Raw genomic sequence first — 25,725 nt, forward strand, 5'->3', positions numbered from 1 at the left:
AAAAAGCCAAATATTCTGCAAATGTCTTTTCTGGGTAAGTTCCCTTCTATATGCAAAGAGGATAGATGAACAGGTACAGTTCAACGTGTTGTAGATATGACAACTGTGTATAAATCTTCTGGAAAAGCAATAAATTCCAAAATACATAAATATTCCTGGTACCATATAGCAAGACAGTATCCTAGACCAATTCATAGACAGGGACCAAATGTTTGCAAGGAAAAGTAGCAGGGGCAAGGTAACTCTTCATGTTAAAGAATCTAGAGTTATCCCAGTGCAACGTTAACATAACTGCGTTAATGATATTCAGACTTGCTATGAAAAGAGGTAAGGAAAAACAAGGCTATAATTAAGTCTGCAAACTTTAGGTAATTACTGTACCTGGTCTATCCACCATTAACTTTGAATAACTGCAAGTTCATGCAAAAAAATTGCTATCTTATATGAAAAGAGCAGTCTGTTAGAAGCATTGTTATGGAATACGTAAGAAGTCATCTCTTTTGCAAGTGTTGTTTACTTAGTGAGTCTCTTGGCTACATCACTGTAAGCTATTTCAATTTCTTTGTCTCCAGGACAGGTATTGGTGAATTCATCCCTGCTATAAGCATTTGTCAGGTATCTCCAAATCCCTGTCATTTCCTTGGGAATCTCGAAGTTGCGATATTTTTTGGCCACCACCTAGAACAAAAGAAAATAATAAATGTATATATTTCAGCATAAAAAACTTTTTCATCCCTCGTCACTCTCTTGCTATGTTACCCTTCCAACATGCTCAGAGTCACTTCTCGATTCTGTAGAACCTGCCCCTCCGGGATATGCCTGGACCTGGCAGCATACTGCCTCATGTAGTCTTTAATTCTGTCCTCGCCAAAGTAAATACTTCCGTATCCAGGCAAAAGCTTAATCTATGGCTCCATCTGCAGTACAAAACTGTCAAAGATCACTTGAGTGAGTGAAAAGAAACCAACCCATGACTACATAGGCACATCTTCACTCCTGTAGTTATCCTGTGCTACTTCCTCCTTTCTAGACCTCTGACTTGCCTTTTTTTTTTCTCCTGCATCGAGTTGTTTACACTGTTACTGTTAGAGCAGTTTTCTCTACCTGTAAAAGAGGACATCCACTTCAACATTACCTGGTCACACGATGTTCAATTTCCTTCTTCTACCTCATTCATTTATGTATTCCAACTTCCTCCTGCGACCATATTGGTCAGTGCAGTAAAATGGGATTTAGCTTGTCCCACTGTATCATCTACTACCTGACTTGTCTATTGGTTCATGCCTTCATAGAATTCAGCTGCTCTACCCCTAAAGCCTTTGTGAACAGTACCTTCATGTACTGTTAATATTGCAGTTAAATTTACATGGGAGCATGGTTGAAATGAGTTGGACTCCAGAATGTTATAGACTATAAGCATTTTTTTCCTTAATTGTCACGTAACTACATACAAGTCATTCACCTTGACAATGTGTAGTTTGGGTAGCAGGTTGCAGTCTGCTAGTGTCATCTCATTGCCATCCAAAAACTTGCGAGTAGAAATTGTAATATCTTCCATGCTATTTTCATCTATTTCATCAGGAAGAGGAGAGTTCAGATACTCATCCAGTTTCTGGAGGGTTTTCAAGAGACCACGTTCTAAGGCTGTTGAGGAAGGAATAGCTTTAAGAACAAAAAGCCAAACCACAGCAAGCAAATTTCAAAGCAAATTAACATTTAGGATATTGATACTGGTACCAGACCTGAAATACGAAATCCACATCACTGTGCTACCCAGAAGAGATTATACAATGAAGGATTTCTAATCCTTGCACAATTTTGGCGACAACACCTCTGCTGGAACTGCAATTGCAGTCACTTGTAACGCTAGTAACAACGAAACAGAACTAGAATCTCTTAAATATCACACTGATACAGGTTATCTCAAAGTTAGTTTATATACAAGCTTGCACTAATTTGTAACACTGTAAGACTATTCACAAATGTTTATTTTTGGATTAAAAAGTGGCTTATGTCAGTTTCTTAAAACTCTTCCTAACTGGCTTAAATTCTAATTAGAATTAAGTTAAGCTACCTAATCTATTTAACGTCACATGCTCAGCTAAGAGGCACGACTAAGCATGCAGACTACCTAGGTTTTTGAAACACAGCAGCAGAGGGCAGCAAAACCCATAAAAACAAAAAATATTTCTCATTAAGAATGTTTGCAAATATTTTGGAGCTCTCTGACTGAAATAGAGCAGAAAGGCATTCTGATTCCCTGAATGAAGTTTTCCCTCAAACTACATTGACCAGAAAAGACTTGTACTGAATGACTTAAAGTCCTAATTGAACATTCTTTCTCTCTTATTAACCTCACACCTTCCATCTACTATGTTCTCTCCACACAGAAGTGTCTTAATTCTTTACAGAAACTGACATGAACTAAGCTCAATTCATCAGTGTGAATAGGAGCACTCAGTCACAGAAAAGTCAAATATCAAGCGTGCAGTAAAACCTCATCAACTGGACTATAACTCTGTCACTGAGGCATGGTACAAACTCTGCATGGAATTCGGTTCTGGATGTTAAAATCATTACTACTTAGTTCAAGACTTTTGAATGGCTGTTGCAGAGAGAAATTTCAATGTTAGGGACATGTACAACACATGCACACCCTACTAAAATATCCTGCTTATAAGAAGAGTAAGTGGACAGAATGATTCTTTTTAAAACAAGCTTCAAGAGACTTGAAGGGGTGCAAGAATGGAGTGATGTCCCTCTCTTCAACCAATCTCCTCTGCCATACATAGAAGGACATGCTTAGTATAAGAATCTAAGCAGGGGCACAAGACACACAAAGAGCTTTAAAGTTCTTCATGTTTCCATCCTTTTCCCCAGTCTTATTGGGAAATAAACTATTTGATCTTGAAGAGTGAGACACTTCACATAGCTCTGAACAACACAAGAATATACAGTAATGCAAGTACGGCTATCAGCCCCCAGTGACGTACCTTCATTAGCCTCTGGTCTAGAATTTTTTATAAACGCAGAAAATTTGGCAAATATATCCATTCCAGCAGTGTTTGATTCTGGGTGCTTTGGAGAAAGTTTTAGGTACCTAAGAAGTAAAAAGAAATAGATCTACAGCATATTCAGCAGAATGACGATCATCATATATTAACTAGCATGAAATGACATTTTTTTAAAAAAAAGATTCTATATCACACACATTTACCGATTTATCCATTTTCAGATTTATGTGGGGAACTTGCTTCTTATGTGTATTATCACACACTTCTATTTAAGTTCAAGATTTTTAAATCCAACTTATCAGAGGAGAACCAAAGCATGTTTCTGCCTTCTGATTCAGACATTTGCTTTAAGCACAGTGTTTGAAATAGACCATAGCAACAAGAACAAGCTCCTTTATTCTAGCATAGCTGTGTTGCCAACAGGGCAGATCAAACAGGTACAAAATGAAATATACTCTTGCCCATTTTCTGTTCGCAGGAGATATTTTTTTTCCAGGTTAATGTCAGTTGTCCCAGAAAACCCCAAACCTTTCAACAAAAAGTAGTCTTGCAAGCTTTAAAAACAGAACAGTTCATTCTGCTAAAGACGGTGTCTGCATTTTGCCATTGTCTCCCAGTTGAGGTAAAAGAAAGCAAACAGTTTAGAGAAACCTCAAACACGTTTCCCATGTTTGTGCTGTTTTATTTAATTATCTCAAGAAACATTCAGTATTTTCAACTACACTTTCCAAATAGTAAATACTCTATCTCCAGGTTTCATCATTATGCCCAATATGAAGGAATTTTTAGAAAAATATTTCCAATTTGCTTTTAGCAATCATTTCTGTACAATTACAAACTGTTGATCTGCTTATAAAAAGCTGGAAAGAATAATGAAAAAAATAGTATTAAATACAAAGTTTCGCTGATATTCCTGGTGAGAACAAGAAAATGACAAGTTCTTAGAAGCTTAAATAACACCTTACTTCTAGAAGAATGACTGCCCATACAAGCCTCCAAAAGGAGGCGATATTTTAAAAATCAGTTTCTACTATGGTTCATTACTGAGTCAGGGCTAAGTTTTGTATAACAGGCTCATCTTAATTTACAGTATTTGGACACATCATCAGAATGGCCTGACATAGTCATCAAAAGGAAAAGTCATTTAGTCTGAAAAAATTCAGGTAACAGGAAGGGTGACAGGACTAAGAAAGGACAATTTTAAAATAAGTAAATGTCTTTTAATACAAAAGATGGAAGAGCTGGAGGGAGGAAAGGCATGACAAACAAGAATTCCAAGCTATTACCGAAGTCTAAGCTGCAGTTTACTGATGCTGAAGAACTTATTAACTAGTGCAGAAAATCCCTCTGAGAACACTCCATCTAATCTAAGGTGAGAAATCATCATTTTAAAACTTACTTTGGTGGAGCCAAAACTTCTTCCAGGAACTCTTCAATTTTATTCACATCTGTTTTCACCTCACCATTATAAGTTATAAAGGGTGGATGAGTGCCTGGAGCCAAATTTTGAAGGTCTGCTGGTTTTCTAGGGTGAAATACAAACAAATACAAATACAAAAGTAAGCTTGGGACACGCATTACCCTATCTTTCAAAGATACGATCTCAAAAGCAGTGTGTGAGGTTTTCCAGTTCTTGGCAGTTCAGAAAATATATCACCAGTTTTCTTTTAAAAAAGAAGTTTAACACTTAATTAATATTTTGAATATTTTCTTTAACAATTAAAGTGCTTTAACAATTAAAGTGCTACTGCTTTCTCCTACCTTATGGTTACCTACTTTTCCTCAAGTCAATTGTATAATGTTGAATAGTGTGGCTGGAATTAGGTGATATGTACTATTACCACCCCCCAATACATACACACTCCCTCCTTCCCAACATATGCAGTACAGAGCTTATATAGAGTGTAATCTGCTATCAGTGATAATCCTCCCCCATTACACATGGCTTCTCTGGAAATAAGCAATGCAGAAAGAGCACCACGTATAAGCCATCTACTTGCACCCACTCTCCAACTCTAGACAAGGTGACGTGCTTAAGCATCATGTTTAAAAATGACACCTGCAGCTTCCTCCAGTGGAAAAAAAAATTACAAATAATATCAGCAAACTTAGACAAGGGGAGGAGAATCTATGATATTACCATAACAAGACCCAACAGAAACACAGAATCACGCTTAAGATACTTACACATTTCCACGCAAGTCAGTTTTGGTGATACCTCTTGCTATTGGAAGACCCGACTCCATCTCCTTTTATACCAATTCTTACCAAGCTAAGCCAGTCATACGCAATTTGCTCTTCTCTCCTCTAGTGGGCCTTGATGTTGTAGTGACGAGTGACAGGCATTAATTTAGGGGTCTGTATGTCAGCTGCACATACACACCTAACTACTCACTCACCCCTAAATGCCTAACTTACTCTTTAATGTAAAGCTCTCACATATGCCTTAGCAGCAGGTTTACATGCAAAGCTGGAGTCAATTCCGTAATGTGATGTGGATTCATTAGAAGCTGTAGAATCCAAAACAGACTAAAAAACTGCACTTTTTCTCCCGGTAAACCATTATGTTATTGGTTAGTCCCATGATAACTGCAGCAGTCTCAGTGTAGGCAGAAGTAAAATTACAGTACCGCTTGGCACGACAGCAGCAGCACCTCCCTCTGATGAAGCTACTGACTACAGCTCAGAAGACTATCAGAAGAACAAATACTGAATGCTTGAAGAACCTTTTCACATTTTAAAGGGCAGCATGCAATTCCTAGCCCCTCAAACCACCCCTGTGTACTAATATCTGACAGTGGAGGCACAAGGGTGCACCTACATTTCTGGCAAGTTAACCAGAGCACCCGCTAGAGGACGACTACCACCTCTTGGTAATGTGCTGGACGAGGAACAACAAACGATACCCAAACCCAGCAGAAAGTTTGCCAAGACAAAGTTACCCCTTCGTTACTATTTGAACAAATCTAAGCTAGAGCATCACCCTTGAACTGGGTCTGTGCTTTGCACAGTGCGGCCGTGACTCTGGAGCCGGACCTGCTGTGTACTGGAAAGCCTCCTGACCACACAGGGCAGGGAAACCAGCCCCGCCACACAGCCACGGCCAGCCAGGTCGGCACGGGAAAGCATCTTCCAGGGACAGCACTCGAACTGTCCACACACACAGGTACAAGTCTGTCCTGTGGAAACCTAGCTTCTAAGTTCTTACAAGATTAAGATCCCCTGCCAGGACTTCGTGTCCTGCCCACTGCTGAACCTTTGAAGCAGGGGAAACAGCAATAGCATATAGTGCCAAGCGGCACTTAGGACAGCTATGAGCACTTGGCTGAACATGTAAAACCTGATTGAGAAAATGGATTTTCATACTTAAGAAAATTAACTTCCCTGCTTTTAGCCAGGTGACAGAAGTCAGATGTTAATACAAGAATTTAACCATTTTCAATCAATTGTTAAGCTTCCAAGAAGTTACTTCTCACTATGAGTTGTCATTGCCCTCTTACTGTTAGGATTTAAAGTCTGTCATAGGCTAATGCTTCAACCTTAGCTTAACACTTCATTTAAATACAGCTTTGTAACCCACAACAATTATAGGAAGTCATTGTGGCTCACTTCCAATTTTGCATCTTGCCTAGATAACATTCCTCAAAAGGAACGTAACTTTAAAAACTAACACAGACAAGACCTCCAAATTTGCACTAATACTATCAAAGGAAAGATTTAATTTCAGAAGCAGACTAGTCTAATGAACTAAACAAAGAAGTTTTCCGGAGAATCAGAGTGCATCTCAAGGATACCAGAACATTTTATTGACCCTCCCCGCCACTCCAGTCACACCATCTGCATCTTTCAAAGACAGCAGAGATTAACATACCACAGCCAAAGCCTAGACATTAATACTGGCTTTGACTTCCAGTTTGCTGCTCTTGCCAGTAGACATTAAACAAACCCTGGTTACCACATAAAAGCCGCAGCTTCTCGAGCACCATAAGTACACAGGAATATCCTTAAAAGGTTGTGAGCACAACTTCCCTTAACAAAGAACAGCATTAAAAATATATAGTGAAGTTTACTTCAGATATGAAATTGGGCAGTTTAAAGCAATTCCAGGATAGTTAGTACCTGCCCTAAAGTTTGCTGAGGTATTTGGAGGTAGGACCACATACTTAAATATCTGCCTATCACTACCTAATCACTAGCTAATTAAATGGGCAAACTCTTTAACATCAGAGCTCAGCTACAGAATAGCTATAAACATCTTGTGGCTTTCCACAAGCCAGAATAACAATCAGTGTTTCAGTAATTTCTTGAGGATCAGACAAAAGCCATCCCCCAAATGTAATATGCTCTACTGTGATGTGTAAGTTAGAAAAGTACTGAAACGAGTGCCTGAAGAGTTAACTTGGCAAAAAAAAAAAAGCAAGGAAAAAAAAAACACACAAGAAACCCATCTCCAGTTCCTAAGCAGTATTGTACACTGCTGAAGTTGCATTCACCTCTGGGCAGCCTTTAATATTTACTAATCTCTTTATTTAATCGTTGTCTGTCAACATAATTGTAAAACTACACAATCAAGATGTTTAAAATAGGATTTCAAAACTTAACTGAACGCAACCCGGCCCTGAACGTTATGACAAGCCCAACAACGTCCTGTGACTGGTTTACGTACTGTAACTGCTCTAGTCACCAGAACAAGTCAGATCTCTGAGCACTGAAATGCTGCTTCTGCGAAGGGAAAGAATAAAGTCTCTGTCTGGCTGAACAGAAGCAAGAAATGCATTACTTCTTTGAAAGAGCTGTGCTTCCCTCTTCATTTGCCTATGTGCATATTTTGTCCTAAAAGTAGAGCTGAGGACTGCAAAACGTTTGTTAGCACAGTGTGATGCTCAATGCAAGCATGGAAGGGAAAAATACATGCCATAAAGTCAATCAAAACAGACTCATTCTTTCCTGTGTCCCGAAGTATTAACTTGTGAACTTTTGTATCCAACCCTGACCTTTTAAGCCTCGCAAACGGAGCTTGTCTAACTGCTGAACAGAAATTACACTGAGCCTGAAACACATGCTTTGCAAGTAAACCTGTTTTCTTGGCTAGTAAAATAAATGCAAATGATAAAACGTTACTACCCAGAATCTTGAACAAGTTTGTGTCTTTACTATAACAGGAGGGGAAAAAAAAAAAAAGAAGAGAATAATTGGCTTGAACAGTGAACTTGTGAAATCAGTTCCCTGTGAAATATTAGAAGGGCAAAAACTAGCACCTATAATCATTCTGGTAATGCTAACGGGGTAAAAATACCAGCATAAAACATTTCCACTTGAGCAGTTTGCTGAACTTCACGTTCTGCAAGCTACACTAGACTACAACTAGATATTAGACAATTCAGAACATTGTTTTGTTTGTTTGTTTTTCTTCTGAAACTTTATTCAAAGCCTACAAGGAATCAAGTTTGCATCATCATCTATTCAAATCTGAATTAGCTTCAACGGTCCTTATTTTCCTTCACCAGTGTGCTAGGAAAAATAGAGTTCATTTGACCTATTCTTGTGCGTTTTTTTTGAATTTTGAACTCACTTTGTGTTTTCCCCTTCCCAACATAAAAAAGAAAACCTGAAAGAAAGCTCTCTCTTGTGTAAGAAAGGACAATTTTAAACATCTGCAAGCAATTTTAATTCTAAACATTAGTTCTACATCCCAACGTGCCCCCATCCAATCAACTCAAAGTTGCCAAACAAACCCAAATAAACCAATTCAATAGGGTTCTTTGGCATTTTAATGATATTTCTCAAAACTAGTTCAGCAGTACTAATGCTTCAAAGTATAAAACAGTTCTTTTAACCTTTTTCTAATTTTTCCCCAGATGACTGCAAAAGGTTAAGTAACGCCATCATTAAAAGTAAAGCAGATCCAAAACCTATAAACAACACACAAGTACAAGCTCTGCTCCTGAGGTTTCCACAAACCACATGCAGTGCTACACGGAAGATATGATATATTTGGTTTGTGTGTGCTGGCAGCAATATTTATGTTTGCAGTAATATCCCGCATCAGCCAGAGAAAATCTTGAAGCTGCTACAAATGCAAACAATTTACAAAAGCTGCTTTTTACCCCTGTTTGAGGGGTCTGCCTCAGTCTTACTGCACATAGAAATATTTAACACTCGCTGCCACTTCAATGCTGGCAACTGAGAATTAGGTAACACTGGTATACTAAAAAGCAGTATTGTCAGTCAAAATGGAGGGGGACAGCAGAGGATGTGTTATTTCTTGAAGAAAAAGCAAAACAAGTAACCTCCTTCAAAAAAAGTTAAAAGTGGAGAGGTTAATCCTAGGAAAGTTTACAGATTTTACACTTGATTCATTGGAGAATGCTGTGTATTTCTATTGGCTTTATTTCTGAAAATAAGATTTGCAAGCACTAGCAGCCTCTACTCTCTCCAGAGAGTCCAGTGACTAACATCACATGAGTGCTTTGAAATCATTACTTCACAGCAAAAACAAATACAAGCCCTCTGCTGAATTTAGCAGTGCCGCTTCTAATAAAAGTACATCCAACCTTAGGAAATCGAGATTCCTGGATTCACGTCTCATCCTTCTCATCCACTACTTCAAAGATAGCGAAGTTATAGTTTAGGTGACATGCAGCATTGTGACATTTATTCTTATGCATAATAAGCAATACTACCTTAAAATCTTTAGGGAGAGGAGTAGTCTGCACATTATTTGTGACAGTTATCCAATATTCATTGCAGATTTGATCTAAGATTTGTTGATCTAAAATACTCATCTGCCAGTCTCTACTTGTGGGGTCTCAATGTGAAGTTAGTAAGATTCAGTATTCAGTTATAAGATTCTTCATGTCAGTTTTTAGTTTTACAGAAGAGCATCGTTTATCAAATTCAACAGAATTTATCGGACCAATTCTTTTTGATTACAACTGCTTATAGCATTTACATTAAGGCTGTCGCTTAGGATTTGAGGACTTTTTTTAAATTTTGGAAAATAAGACATGCGAGATTTAGAAGCTGCTAACAAGTATTTGTTCTACCAACTGTACTGTTGCTTTTCAGATAAACCAAATATTTCTTACCTCTTCAGGTCAACTGTTGTGACACTAAACACCACTCCCTTCAGCCAAAGTATCATGAACAGCCTCTGAGAAAAAGGACAGTTTCCTATGCTTTCACCATCGCTGCCAGCCTGCAGAAGAGAACAGAGCATGACTATTAGAGGATAGAACTGTGCCATCTACACGCGCTCACAATTACTAAAGATCTTTACTTAAAGACAGTAACAAAACACAAACTCTATTGCCTGTACTGTCTTCACACCACTAGCTCTTCTAAAGATGCAACAGACTCACAGTCAAACCTAGTGTCATCTTGCAGGAACACTCTTTTCTTCTCAAAGTCCAGCCGATGCACCTGGAACAGATATCCTGATGGCACCTCCATATAATGCATAAAGATAAGCACCCTCAGAATATGTAAATGCATTTCCTATACCGGGAAAGTATGCCTGGACTTCCATGTCATTTTGTTTCCATGTTTTTTATACCTGGACCTTCCAGTGATGTTTTTTTGTAGCAGACATAACTAGGATTTCATTACAGTGAAATTAACAAAAGCCACACTTTTGACTTCAGTTCTCCAAAGTCAATATGGTTCTTTGGATTTATTCTTTATGCCTTCTTCTACAAGGCACAGATAATTAACTACAGTCATCTTCCAATTTACTGCTCATCACACTGTGTAGGCCTGCTGAGACAACCGCAACCAGGAGCTACGAAACGTTATTGTACTGCAGGTGCTGTAAGGAAGGACGTAACTAAGTACATAGGGACTTTGCTGCCAAAACAGTAATATTCCAAAGACAGTTTTTATAGGCAATTTATCAACAAGCCTTTGTCCTACTACAACAAAGGTCTATTGCATAACAACAGTAGGCCAGACAGGGCACCCAGCGATGGCATGCATCTCATGATTGCTCTGACAGTGAAGTACGTACTGCTGAGTTGGAAGATTTTAGTATTAAAGTAGGCTAGAATTAGACATTGGAAACCTCAAATCCTGTTAAAAAAATTGAGCTTTTGAATAGAAAATCGACTCATTCTTAAGACTGCGTATGTCAGATTATCTTGACATGTACTTTATGTTAAAAAATTATAGAATCTTGCTTATTATTAGAATATTTCCAAGAATAATTTTAATCAATGAAATTCTCAAGACCAAGCTAATCCTTTCATTGTTACTATTACCTGTTCCCTAGACGGCTTTAAAACACATTGTAAAATATGCTGGCTGTACTCCTCTGAGAAAGTACACAGGACAATTATGTTTACTACACACTGCATAGTCACAACTGGAAGGGCTGAGTACAAGGCCTGGGCATTGACTGGTAGAGATCCATCTTAAAAAAAAAGTTTAGGCACTCATGCAAAGGAATTGTTTTTTCTTCAATTCTCTGCCAGTTCCCAGCCATGCACTGAGCAGGGGGCCCAGTGGGGAGAATGAAGAAAGACTGAGCAAGTTAAAAGGACTAACAGCAGGATTTTCAAAGATTGGGAAAAAGGTTTTCAGAGAAAGTGTCTTAAATTCAAAAAGCTATTTTATTTTTTTAAAAACTCAACTGCTTTCCACAGATAAGCCATCTAGACATATCAGGACATGAGGATTCACGACTTATGATACCTCAAGTTTATGCTTTGTTGTGGAGAATATATGGAGCCATTTTTCTTCAAACATTTACTAGTTTCACTAATGAAGGTTAGAAAGGAGAAAAGTTGGCAGGTTGTTTTTGTTTGTTTTTTGCCTAAGTTACAAATTGCCTCCATTTTCTTGGGAAAGGAAATAAAACTGGTACCTAATTAACAGTATTAGATTGTCTTCAAAGCTGGCACATGACTTCTCAGTGTCTGGGAGCCTAAATTCTAAAAGCACCTACTGAAATGAGAAAAAAGTCAGTCTGGTTACTCTGGCCATTTTGCTTTATACTGCTCAACACACGATTTTCTATTGAGCACATAACCGTTGAAAGGATTGTAGCTGCTACGTATGGATGACCGCGTTCCTACTTCACAACATGCTAACATGAAGGAAGAGCTCGCTCTGCAGTGTATTTCCAACAGCTGTATGTTTTTATGGGTGTTAATATTTAACCACAATGCCCATCCCTCCAGATTGCAGTGTATATTTCAGAATTTTCCCCTGAAGTGGTTACTGTGTTTACACTGGAACAGACACTTTCTGCAGTTGAATTATGCCAATGTAGATTTGCACTTGCTTACTTCCCCCCCAAAACACCTTCAACACGTGCAAAATCACCTCCTTTGAAAAACAATACTGAAAAAGATACCACCTCATCCCATCTGAGTAAATATATATATTTTCCTGCCCCGTCTAATTCATACTCTCAAGCAGAAACGATTCTTTGATTCAGAATCGATCCCCATCTTCAAGTTTTACACCAACTTCACCAATGCTATGTAAACCAAGGCACAGGCAGGAACAACACAGGTGGGCATGTCCCATTCTGTTACGCTGTACTCCACTTCCTCATGTGGAAAAGCCACCACATGTTTACCGTAAAAGAGAATATGGGCGTCTACCAAGGCGCAACACCGAGACCGTACGGCCATCCCCTCGGCACCTCGCAGCGGCTGCTGACGCCGCCGTCCCCAGGGGGCTCCCGGGGCTGCCACCCGCAGCAGCCAGGAGCAGCTCTCCTTGCTCTCATTTCCTTCAGCGCTTCTGACCTCACGACCAGAGCTGGTGCAACACCACATTGCCAGAGGTCTTGTCTTATACATCCCACGTCTTCTTTCACGTAATATAATTCCACCACTGAGCTTTATCATTTCCAGTGGAAGATTAAAGAACTGTGACTGGAATAAAGCAATCTCAAATTCAGGAAGCACTTTTGCTTGTACTACAAATGCAATCTTAGTCATCTGAAACCCAAAACAAAACCACTTTGAAGTCACAGAACTGAACAAAAATAGATCAAACTTTAAGGCATAGCACAGAACTGTGGCTTTCATTGAAGCCCACTAACGAACCCAAAGCAATTCTTATGAGGACCAAAAAAGGTCAAATGCATTTATGCTGTACCACCAACTTGTACAGAAACTTTTCCTCTCTCTCAATATAAGCATAACATTCAAAATGAACAAACAACATAATCAATAGCATCTGCTTTTGTTTAAGCATTACAGATTTTTTAATTACTTTAAATCAGAGAAAAAGGAATACAGCCCCCTACTAAACAGCAATTTTATCAAAACCTAATGTGTTTTCAAAGCTGCAACCAAACAGCTAAACTGAGCATAGACTTTTATATCTACATTCAAAAGTTTGTCCCACTTCTGCTCCAAAAAGTCCCGAGTTATTCTGAGCACATACTGGAAAAGGAATGCGGTCAGAACGCCAAGAAACTTCTGGCTTCGATGCTCTTGCGCCAAGGAATTCTGCTATGTAACTGTTTGCCCGAGAGGCCCGTTTTTTATCTTCCTGTATTTGATGCACTGAGAGCCACAGCCCAGATCTGTTACAACCGCCATCAAGAGCGGCACCGCGCTGGCAGTGCAGCACATTGTTCTCCTTCAGTTGCACACGGAACTTTTTCTCTGGAGGGAGACAAGTTTGGTAGTTGTTGAGTCTCTGTCAGAGTCAGTGCAGACTGATCTTCCCCCTGGAATACGTATCTGTGTCGGCAGTAAAGTACCTTTAAATATTGCAAGAATATTCTGAAGTTCCACACGACTAGTCATGCAGGGGATTATTATACAACAGTCATTTCTCGAGCTTGCTGTTAGAAGCCAGAAATTTGGCATTACCTGGTCTTTTAATTCAGGCCACAATATACCATGGTATCTTCAGTCTCTAGTCCTCAGCCTCTAATCCTCAGCACCATCAGACTGAATATTAAACGTTGACTTCTCTATACGAAGATCAGTCTAGATTATTTGTTACTTCAACAAGACTATACTAATTCTATACAGAGAAGCTAAAGACATCCAGCTGACTTGAACGAAGTTGTGTTACCTTCCAAACTGACCGCAAGTAAGAAATACCTGAGAAGATGGCAAAATGGACCTCACGTTACTTGTCAGGTGCGAGGCAGAGAAAGGGCTGGGCAGCCACTGCAGCACGCAGTGGACAGGACTGTATGACGAACTGGGCTGCTTTTAAGAGCAGAAGAGTCACAAGGCAGTAAAACAAACCAGTATGCTTCCTGAGAAGACAATTTGATTTATCATAGCCCACAAACTTAAAACAACTAGCAACTTCTAATGTCAAGTACCTCAGATCATGCAAGAGTACCAGCTACCTGAAGAAAAAAATCTGCTTATCCCACTGCCCGGAAGGCTCAGCTCAGCTGATCCAGCCAGCGCAGAAGCCACTTCCTTTCTCTTTCCCCAAAGCAGTGACTTCATTCAAATTAGATCATCTTTCCCCAAAAAATAGAGAGTCTAAGTACTTGTACATTTTTCTAACAGCTAAATAAGCTAACAGAAGTAAAAAAAAAAAATCAATTAAAATTGTGAAATGTTTGTGTTTACAAGAGCATAAAAATTAACTTGACCCCCAACACAATGACCTGCACGCATTTACTTTATCAAGGTAGCACTGAAGTTTACTGCAAGACTAACAGAAACTGACAGACAAGAAAAGAAACACTCAAAAGGATCCAAAGCCCTCATTATATAGCATACATCTAAAAGACTTGAGAGTAAAACAGAATTCTAGAAATCTTTGGTCCTGAAGGCTTGCAAAATCATTTCCAACAGCAACCATTTAAAAGGAGTATATTATGAGTTTCCCAAATTGCATCAAATGACTGCAGGAATAACAGTAAAGTCAAAGTGCATCTGATGAGAAACGCAATACAGTTCAGTCTCTGCCTATGTAAATAAAGGCAAAGAAAGGGCAGGACAGTAGACCACCCCCCCTCAGGAATGAAAAGCTATCAAAGCAATTTTTCCCAGATTTGATATACCAGGAAGAAGAGGGAAAAAAAGTTTTGTTGAAGAAGGAAAAATCCAATTTAGAAACACATCACAGAATATTACCTGAGGGGAATAAAAAGGCAAAAAACACAAGTGACGAAGCTAGTTACACCCCCCAATAACGTCCCACTGCTCTGAACAAGAAAACTGAACTTCAGTCTAGAGGATTAAAGTTCAAAAGCAAGTAAACAGACTAGGAAAAAAAAGAAAAAAAATAAAAAGCAATCTCTATTTCAGTTCTAACTAATAAAAAAATCTGCTGGGAAAACTACAAGAGAAAACAGCATGATATATACCCATTACCTCAAAACAGCAGATAAAAATCACTCTCGCCCAGTAAGCTCATTCAAAAAATGAGCAAATTAATAATCCTACATGGATTAGTGTTTTAAGAGGAAACAGTTTAAGGTAAACCAACAAAGTGATTCAAGTGAAAAACAAGCAGCAGTTCAAAATCCCAGAGATGAAAGAATACAGACAGGAGTGGTTTAATGTTCCACGCAGGAATACGGAAAAGTCTGGCAGAATCAGTCTAAACCCTTGCAACTCGCGCCTTTATCTTGCCGAGCTGGATAAACAGAATTCCAAGCTGTTGACTGGGCAGGGCTCTCAGATAAGACATAAGGAACCAGGTCTGCGCGAGGACCGCGAGGCTCTCTGGTGTAACGCCCTCAGCAGCTGGACGGGCTTCAGGGTGTCGCAGGTACACGCTGGCTTCGCCTGCCAAAACACACCTTAAAGGATCACAATGCCTAAAATATTAATGAGGCACCATTAGGAAGAGAATATAGGTGATGAGGTGGTAAGATGCACAGCTCAGGACAGACAAAAAAGGTGCGCTGTCTGTAATATATGATGTTAGATGGATTCTCGTGCTTCCAGACTTGTTAGCTTTTGTTTTCAAGGGAAGAACAGGTCAGGCAGCAAGCTAGAATCCAGCCCCAAACTCTGCTGCTAGCTAAATCTGGTTCAGCCACATTTAATCTGAGGTATGACAAGACAAAGGGACACCTCTGCCCCCAGCTCCTCCTTCGCCTTGCCCCCAGGCACAACGGATAGCTCGCGTCCAGCTCTCGGTGGCAGTGGCCATCAGGCTGGGACGTACCGGGACGCTGCCCCGCAGGACTGGCACACTGTGATAGAGGAGGCCCAGACATCTGACAGCCCAAAGGAGTTCCCTGCCACAATAAGCAAGACAGACTGAAGGTCAGATCTAGGAAAAAAATACACACAGCTGTAAAGCCAGCTGCAACCTGCAAAGGATTCAGAATACTAGAAGGACTTTCTTGCCATGTTGCAATATAGACCAAACGTCGGATTGCAGTTACTGGAAAAATATAGCTAGTGGCAGCAGTGGGTCATTGCTTGTGATGCACAACAAATCCAAACACTCATTTTCATCATCTTAGCAGCACTGAAAGTGATCAACTAAACCTTACTCTAACTTTAGTGCTGAACGATTGTTTCTAGGTACACAGCCTGCCGCTATGGGAGTCCTTTCTTTCAAATGCAGCTGTCCTGGGAAACGTAAAACAGGGTGCTGAAAAACAAACCTTAACATGGAAAAGCTGAAGAACAGTACTATAAGGATAGGCATACTAGCAGATGAAAACAAAATCTCAGGGTCTATTATTCAACCAACCAACCAACCCCTGCTACGCCAGCACAAACCAAGGGGCAGCTTTGGACAAGTCCTTGCAGCATGGTCCCTTCTCACGCCAGACATATCAAAGAGTGCTCAAGCAACAAACACTTAAAACATTGCAAGAATATCCTCTTGCTTTTTTTTTTTTTTAAAAAAAACAACAACTTGTAATTGTTGTTTATTTATTTACATGATTTAACATCTCTGATGAGCACACTGACTCCCACAATTCTTTTATGATGCTCAGAAGATTCTAAATAAAACATCCAGCATCGTTCTCATTACCTCAGAGGTCAGTGGTTTGACAAGTTGTATAGCCATTAGTTCAAATTTACCTCTGTTCATCACGAGCCTACTGCATAAACAGGCACTACCACTGCATCATGCCTTTTTCTACATAATCTTGTTCTCCAAATCCATCATTAACTAACCTTCATCTTGAAGTCAACTGCTTCTGAACTCAGAAGGTAACTATTTTTATAAGGAGGTGTGTGCTTAACTTGCCTCTGCCTTCAACACCTACAAATAGGAAAGTATCTTCTAGGAAAAGAACGTACATCCATTTACAAACAGGCCAGACAACCTCAGAAAGCATCAAATTAAGCTTCCAGTGCCTATATCGCAGCCTTATCCCTACATGAACTATATTGATTTGTGCAAGCCCTTGTTTGACCTTTAGAAGGAGACTTAGAGCTTGGTAGCACTATATCAACTTAGGTTTAAACTCTTAGATCACCAGAAAAGTAATTAGTGCTAAAGAACAATTTAGATAATCATTGTTATCTTAAATAGCTGGAGTCCTAAGAAAAGCATAGGGGAAAAAAAAACAAAACACAAGTCCATTGCTCATACTTGGAATTAGCTGTAAATACAAAAAGCCTAAGATGATTAACCCATATTTTCTATGTGGTGATTGACACCTACCCCAACCTGAGGAAAAAGCAACCTTAGCTACTGCTGCCTCTGGACAAGCCGCACCTTCTTTACCTAATCTGTAATCGATCCAACTTCCACTTCAGCTGATATACCTGTAAACTCAAAAAGCTTTTAAAAAAAAATAAATGAATGAATTGAACTCCCAGTAAATACTTGAGATCTGACTATTAAACCAGGGAAAGGAATGTTTATCAGCCCATTCAAGCAGCCTCTTAAGTCATCACCTTTCCGATTAGCCACTGCTGTGTTAGACATTTGACTGTAGCAGCAACTGACCATTTTAGGATGATGCTGTATTTAACCCTGTGATCCTGTTCCTATCAAAATACTTAAGAGATTTGTCTCGTACAGTTTCATGCAGCTCTTGCTTATTGCTACCTAATTTTCATCATAAATCTTTTGGAAAAAGCTATGGGATTTTCATGATGTATTAAAATAACTTCATAATTCAGTAGAAATTAATTAAGCCCTTCTAGTTCTTAGGAGGAAAGACATCATCCCACATTCATCCTTTGGGAGAACTGGATGAAGAGTCAGATCGAAACCTGCATTAAATACTAACCACCATTTTCTTCAGTGGAGAAATTGGCTTAATGTTATGAATACAAAAACTTGGTATTACTGTGGATAGCCAGATGCATGGCTTTCTCCTAGCCTGATATAAGGAAAATTAAAGTTATTAAATAATGGCAGAAGCCTCACAGCTCATCTCTTCTACCCTTTTTACTCCAATGGCAATACCTTCAACAAAGTGATTCCGTTGTAACAAACCTAAATAAGATAAATATGACCAAACTCACTGAAATCTGCTAAGTGACAGCTTGACACATTCTTGCAATTATACAGTAGGAAAGGCAAGTATGCTGTTAGCCACTCAGCACAACATGTTTCTTTCCTCTCCCAGCTTATTAAATTTGTTAATGAAGTGTTTCGGCTACACCCCAAGATGCCCATTTCCAAGATCTCCCCCACACCAAACACTGAAGCATCTATAAAGATTAGAGGAAAGAACAGCAAACCTGGGTTACTGGGGTTCAGAAGACGTGAGTGCAATTTTAAAATTTTAAGAATTCTTCAAATAACCCTTCGAACACACATCACTTCTGGGGGACAAAACAAAGTGCCCCGTTTATGGTAGTTTACAGCTGAGTTCTTGGAGCGAGGAGGTGCCGCCAGCTGGGCAGGATGCCCCCAGCGGAGCCAGCGCTGAATGCCCAAACAAGTCCCACATCGATACACAAGCGCTCACCCAGGAGTTTCAAAATTCTGAAAAAAAAATAACACAGCTAAGCACAACTGCCTCCAAATCGGAGATCAACAGCAATGTCCGTGGAAGAACTACCTGTAAATGGAAAAAATTGCTTGAATTCTCAAAACTCACTGAAGCAGAGCTGCCATTTTGAACCTGCACCCCCTGCTAACAGCGCATTCAATGCTCTAGCGAGGAAAACCATTCACTTAGACCAAAATTGGTGTTGGAATTTTTATTCTATAGCTACTAGAACACGAAGGTTCCGTGGGAGGCTTGCCCTCTGCTGCTTCTTGTTCCAGTGCAAGCACTGAGCAATTCACTTACTAAGAGGCACCTCTATGGATGTATTCTACACCCCTCGGGAAGCAGTATCCAAGGTCTTCATTCGCAGAGCAGAACCTCCTCCTTCGGGACATGTTGCCTTATCTCATTAAGATCCAGTACAGCACGTCTCACGAGGGCATCTAAAACGTCACTTTGAAAGACTACAGAAATGTACTTATGCTTTCTTTCATTTTATTTTTAGACAAAACCACGTAAAAAACTATTTCCTTTATTTAAAAATAGCAGCTCCCCAAAGTACAGACCAAAGTCTAGCCAAAAGAGTAATTCTTTAACAGAGCCAAAACACTCTGAAGCTGATCCAGTAGCACTGACTGATCTCATCAGCTCTTCTCATGAAAATATACAGATGTGACTTCACTCCTGGATTACACTCCTATATTTAGTTTATACCTAATATGGATATTCATTGCAGAACTCAGTTATTTCCTTTCCTCGTGCAAAGTTCTTTGTCCTTTGTCTAGCCAACAATACAAGGAATACGTCTGAACTCCTAGAGAACTTGCACACAAAGACAGCTGTAATTAATAGCAGTTTACCTTATGCTTTTAACTTCAGCATAAACAAACAGCATTCAGAGCCCTGAAAATCAGATTATGCCACAAATGCATGTTTGACCTGAATTGAAAAAAAAAATCAAAAAAGTTTAAAAGAAAAGACACTATTCTCTTTTAAAGAAAAAATATTTCAAGCAAAGAACTTAAAGCCCCTGATGTCAAAGCTCTATTTAAATTCATACCAAGGCAAAATAATTGTTTTGGGATGTCTTAACTGCTAACATGTTCAGAAACTCTTAATACAAAGGAAGAGTAGAATGAGTACCTGACACCTATTTTAGGAGTATTCTGAATTGAAGAAAGTTCTAAAAGTTTTCGCAGTCCCAAGTGCCTCTATCCTAAAGGAGAAGCCACCTCACTTTCTCCCACAGTCCAGTTAAGGCCTTATAGAATTGCCCTGCTCAGCTGGTTATCAGTTGCAAGGCCTAATCAGCAGAGAACATCTTCAAAAGAAAAATAAAATACTGACAAGCACATTTATCCAGTCTTAAATGTAGCTCCTGGGGAATTCTACATAGCCCAGCCCACCCAGAACCTGGAACTGATGCAGGCACCACTGCAGAAGCACGTCGGCCTGGCGTTAGTCACATCACAATGAACGCCTCCTTCCAAAGCGAACCTGAACGTGCTCGCACCAGTGAGAAAATAACAGAGCACGCAGCTCTTCTTGTCCCTTTTAACTAATGTACACTTAAATTCACTCTTGCAACCTCAGCATACAAAAGTCACTTTCCAAAGCAGACAGATTACTGTTTAGCTAAAAGTTCAACAGATTCCCTGGCTAGGCGCCTAAAACCAGACTTTTATGGGATAACACAGCCCTCAAAATCCACAAGTTCAGTGACAAAAGATGGCTGCAGAGCCAGCTGCTTCTCTGCCCACCCTCTTTCCCTCAGAAGACGGGCAGGATTACTTCTCAAAGAGCTCTTTCTTCCCTCTCTGGTTCCTTCCACGGGCTTAGGCCAGGACAGCCTGCGCAGGGCCGGGCAGGGACGCCGCGAGGAACAATGACCGGCCGCTTGCCACGCTAAGGCCCAGAGACCCATGGACCCCCCCACGCGCTCCCAGCGGTGGAACCGACCTTACGAACAGCCCTCACATCCGCCCGCTACTTCTCAGCCATCGAGGCAACTCCTTCCAGAGGATTCTCATTCTCCTCAAATATTTTTGTATGATCTCTAGTGTTAAGTATACTCTTCTCTGCTTCCGTGCATTCCTTACTACACACGTAGATGGTTGGACCGAAACACAGAAGCACACGGCTCACGCTGCTCAGCCCCTTGGCGTGTGTTTCCCCCAGCTTTCTATAGGACCCAGATCCCAAAGCTTCTCCAGCAATACCTGTCCTAACTCACAGGCGCCCCTTTCCTTTCGAGCCTCCAATGCACAGCCCGAGACACTTCCCTTCTGGGAAGGCTGAGGACAGATTTGTCTTTCACAGCAGGATTTATGCTCAAAGAATGCCTTTGTGGCACACAGCTCCTGCGAACACCACAGAGCCAGTGACTCAGAAGCCCCGCTGCAGGCGGCGGGCAGAGGAGCAGGCTGCAAAGGACGACGAGCTGAGGCCCAGCGGCTCCGCCAGACCGCTCGCTGGGGACAGAGGAAAGGTGCGCGAGCAACAGGCATCCTGCAGCAGCGAAGCAAGCCTCAAGTTCTCCTGACCACCTGAGCTGCCTAGATGCTAATCGCTGGCAAGGGGAGGGCAGATGCCAGTGAATAAAACCATTATTACTGTGGAAAGACATGCAGAAGCAATTTCACAACGAAGATAAAGTAACTCCTCTCTGTAACCCCTTTGGAAATTATTGCTAGATGTTTTTAAGCTTACTTTCCAATGTTTTGGAAAAAAATAATGTCTACACTTGGGACCATCTCTCTATCTGTGAGCAATACTGTGCAAAGTGCACCGGTTCCTGCATCAGCAACCAGATTGAAAAAGACAAAGAGGTTTCTGGATATGAGAAGTCTCCCAAGCAGAAATTCAAACAACGTAGTTTGTTGGCCAAAGAAAAATGCCTGATTCACCACAGTTAAGCACAGGTGTACCAAGATGGTTATGCTTCAGTGTATAAAGGGATCCTTCACAATAAATAAGCCACACGTAAAATGTTGCTATGCATACCAAATGCATACTGAGAAAGTTCTCAGGTGCTGAGGTTATTACACTAAAACCTCCAAAGGATGATCTTGTACATAAGGAAGAGACTTATCCAATAAGATTACCAAGTGACAAGCCTGCCCCTGACAACACCATCTCTGAGAAGCAATGTTACGTGTCTCTAGTTTTATTTCTTTCCAGTTATTTTTTTTAATTTTACAGCTGTATTGCAGTTGACAAAAAAATGACAATGAGCAAGTTTATGGAATGGTGTGTTATAAACCAATATACAGCAGCACAACAGATCAGACCTTACATAAAGACACTCACAGGCAAAGAGCAACCGTAAAACAAAGGCAGACCCACACATTAGCAGGTCAGACAGATCGCGCTCCTTCACCCAGCACGGAGCTAGCATTGAGTCTGCTGCTAGCTATGTGGGCACACGCACACCCCTTGCCTCTCACAGGCTTCGACATCTAACTGAACAAACTGCACCTAGGTCCCAGAAGACAGAGTTCACCTGCCAAATTTCTCTTTAATTCAGCTATACAGAAGTGTAGATAAACTTCTGATACAATCACTGGGAGTTTTAGAGGAGAATATTTATCAAATATGAATTCACAGCTTTTTTCTACAGACAGCACAACTCACATCTGATTTTCAAAACAAGTGCTCAGTTTCACAAAGACATCCTATCTGAAAGCTGCTGGATATCCAAGGCCTAACTAATTTACATGTACACACGTTACACAGCTGAAGAAGACCATATATTCCTTAATGGTTACCTACATCTACTATAAACGAATGTCTCCTGCCAACAGATATACAACTAGGAATTTCTTGTTTGTTGAGTTTGTTTTTTTCCTTAACACTGAACTCACTGATCATCCATGTCTTCACCTTGCTATTACAAGAAGAATGCAATCGCTGGCTGCCCTCTAGAACACCAAAGGCTGAGCTATAGGCAGCTGCCATCCCCACCTCCTTTGTACACATCTTACTCTGCACAGGCTCTGTCCTGTGGTTTCTGCAGAAGAGTGGCTCTGTTTGACCAAAGCAGTCAGACACACTTTTTATTTACAGTAAAAATCCGCACACGACCAACTAAATTGCAGTTATTAGAGGTGGCCTATATGAGTTGTATTCAGATCCCAATGCCTGAGTTTCTGTGTGCATGTTCATCACAGTGTAGTCTTCGCTTTTCTAAAATGTCACCAGGGTATATAAAAATATTCATTAGACAATGGAAGTGGACCTCCCTTATTAATAATACACATGAACATATGAGGAACTGAATGAAATCAGATACATCGCTAGTTTCTCCTAACCAGCTCTCAGAAGACTTGAGAAATATTTTCACTTAGTTTAAAATAGCCTGCAGGCAGCCCACCAGAGCTGTAACAAAACAGCTCCTGAAGTTGCACATTATGAGACCAAGAAACACGTTATTCATGTCACTTCCAGCACCACAGTACAAACGTTTTCTTACCTGAATATTCTACTTCTGCACATCCTTTATCACAGCCGATGAAAATACAAGTTATAACAGACTGATACACTACACTGTCTTCTTGAGTAAACCAAAGCAATCGGCGTGTGTCAGACAGCCCTACACAGCTATTCATAACTGAATGCTCACCGTCTGCGCACTCCTTGCTGTGCCCACCCTACCCAGTTACTGATCACAGTTAAATAAGATTCAAACACAACATTTTGGGCATGAAGCCAAGCAGTTTCCCCTGCTTCACAGGTTTGTTTCTCAAGCTTTAACCCATACCTCTGTTTCATCTTAGTCTGGCTGCTACAATCCTTTGTACGCAGGTCATACAGTTGCCGCCCTTCAGCCGCAGGCATTTGGCACACATTTCTTTTTTCGTCAGGAAGTCCTTCCACCGCCTCTGTCTGAAGCACTTCGCTGACTAACAGTGCATGAGTAGACCCAAGACCCCATGCACTGCTTGGAACATTATCACATTGGGAAGTCTTGTTCTAATACTCAGTAACGTCAGACTTTTTCCGGTCTTCACCCATAGCCAGGTGAAAACTGTGCAGAACAGACAAAACCAGACACTGAGCTTCCCATTTACAGAAAAAAAAAAGACTAAATCAAGTTCTAGTGCTCTGCTAAAAAGACTCTGTTAGTTCTATTGAAAAATATAAACATTTTGCTCTCATTCGCACGAAGCAATGATCTGGGCAGTCAGACAGCATACAAGACTTCTGTTAGCTTTACAGAGATCACTATCCCAGTAATACTTAACAGCTTCAGCAAAGTATGGGACAGGTAGCAACACCAGATGAAACAACTATTGCCAGTGTTCTGGGGGGTAGAGGGTGTTCTTCTCTGCAGGATTTTCCAGGAAAATAACCTTTACCTAAAGATTGTGAAGACAGACAAAAATAAATCCCTTTCCCTGAACTCTATTGCAAAGGCTGCCAAGTATACAACTTGTAGCAGTCATTCATAACACTGGGAAAAGGCTTCCTTGAGGAAGATAGTACTCGCTGATAATCCTAGGCACAGCCGTCCTAAATCCATCCCAATAAAGAAATTTTAACCGAGAGTGACAGAAAAGTTCCCTGCTTTTTCCCTATCATATTCACTGACGTCATTACCGGTCCAATAGTAATCAGAATCAACACATTTTTCTGAAAAGTAATTTTACGCTTTCTTTCGGGCTACTCCTCAAGTGTGACACAGCCTCCTTGAACAGATCCACAAGGATTCACCCTGCCCCCAAATCTTTCTGCCATCAGTAACTGCTCTAATTTGTTTAAAAATAAAGAAAAAAACTAGCGAATGAACTTTAGGTTGGATGAAGGTAAGCTGGCACGTTATACTAAAGAAGTACTGCTATAAATAATTTACAGTAGCCTACAATGCAACTGCTGTCCCGTTGAGCTCTAACCGAGCTCTGGGAGCCTTCACGCCCGGACCCGGACCAGGCCTGGAACCCTGCCCCCGATGCTTCCCCTAGGTCCCGCATCTCCACACCACTAACACGTCTGAAAAGAGAAAAAGTCAACTTTTTTAGAGCACCATTAAATAAATTAGATTACGTATTAACAGCTTCTTGGCAAAGCCCTGCGTGGCGTGCAGGAGACGTGTGCCCGTCGCCTCCCGCGCCCGGCAGGCCCCCAGGTCCCGGGGCTGGCCTCCCACCGCGCCGCCACACCGGGGAGCTGCGTCCCGGGGCTCCTCGGCTGCTCTCCGAACCGCGTTTAAACGGGGAAACCGAACCGCCTGCTCCGCGCTGTCGTGCTAAGCGCGAGAGAGACGCCTCCGGGGCCCGGGGGCGCGCAGCCCCGCGACAGGCGGCGACAGGAGCGACACGGCGCGACACGGCGCCGCCCAGCGCGCGGCCACGCGGGGCTCGGCCACGCCGAGGCTGCCCCGGGCTGCCGCCGCCGCTCCCCGCGGCCCCCGGGCGGGCGTTTTCCGGCCCGGCCCCGGCCCCGCGCCCCCCCCGGCCCCGGCCCCGGCCCCTTTTGTGCGCGGCAGCCCCGCCCCGCCCGGCCCGCAGCCCGCGGCCGCCCCGAGGGGAGCGCCCCGCGCCTCGGCCCCGGGACCCCGCGTGCGGCCCGGGGGCCCCGCGCCCGCTGCTGCGGGGAACGCGGAGCCCGCGGTGGGTGGAGGGCGGAGGGGGGGCGCCCAGCGGCCCGAGGGGAGCGGGGCCGGGGCGGGCCGGGCCCCGTACCTTGACGAAGAGCTCGATGACGGGCTCCTTGTCGCCCTCCTTGAGCCCGTTGACCGGCACGGACAGCGCCATGCTTCGCCCCTCGCCGCGCCTCGCCCGGAGCTGCCCCGCCGGGACGGCCGCCGCCCGCTCCGCCGCTCGCCTCGCCCGCCCTGCGCGCGACTGCGGCCCC

At 41.6% G+C, this 25,725-nt stretch overlaps 1 protein-coding gene across 10 annotated transcripts; it reads right to left on the reverse strand.

Moving 5' to 3' along the window:
* Positions 1-25,725, reverse strand: CLIC4 (chloride intracellular channel 4). Of its 10 annotated transcripts, none has more exons than XM_040534785.1 (7): positions 23,633-23,658; positions 10,376-10,436; positions 10,103-10,212; positions 4,414-4,539; positions 2,994-3,100; positions 1,463-1,644; positions 1-678 (listed from the first exon to the last, which is right to left on the reverse strand). In XM_040534785.1, the coding sequence occupies exons 1-7, from the start codon at positions 23,641-23,643 to the stop codon at positions 514-516; spliced, it is 762 nt and encodes a 253-aa protein (XP_040390719.1). In that variant the 5' UTR covers positions 23,644-23,658; the 3' UTR covers positions 1-513. The 10 variants fall into 10 exon arrangements, with proteins under 10 accessions (XP_040390719.1, XP_040390721.1, XP_040390720.1 ...); XM_040534787.1 differs by lacking the exon at positions 23,633-23,658 and adding an exon at positions 11,875-11,949; XM_040534786.1 differs by lacking the exons at positions 10,376-10,436; positions 23,633-23,658 and adding an exon at positions 25,554-25,725.

Source organism: Cygnus olor, chromosome 23 (assembly GCF_009769625.2).
Source record: "Cygnus olor isolate bCygOlo1 chromosome 23, bCygOlo1.pri.v2, whole genome shotgun sequence".
In the NCBI taxonomy this organism is placed as follows: domain Eukaryota; kingdom Metazoa; phylum Chordata; class Aves; order Anseriformes; family Anatidae; genus Cygnus; species Cygnus olor.

Bases quoted from the DNA above. Each gene is read 5' to 3' on its own strand.
- CLIC4 (XM_040534786.1), bottom strand. From the start codon at position 25,625: ATGGCGCTGTCCGTGCCGGTCAACGGGCTCAAGGAGGGCGACAAGGAG. The intron at 10,213-25,553 runs GTACGGGGCCCG...TCTCTTCTGCAG, and splicing joins TCATCGAGCTCTTCGTCAAG to GCTGGCAGCGATGGTGAAAG. The intron at 4,540-10,102 runs GTAAGAAATATT...ATTTCACCCTAG, and splicing joins ACAACAGTTGACCTGAAGAG to AAAACCAGCAGACCTTCAAA.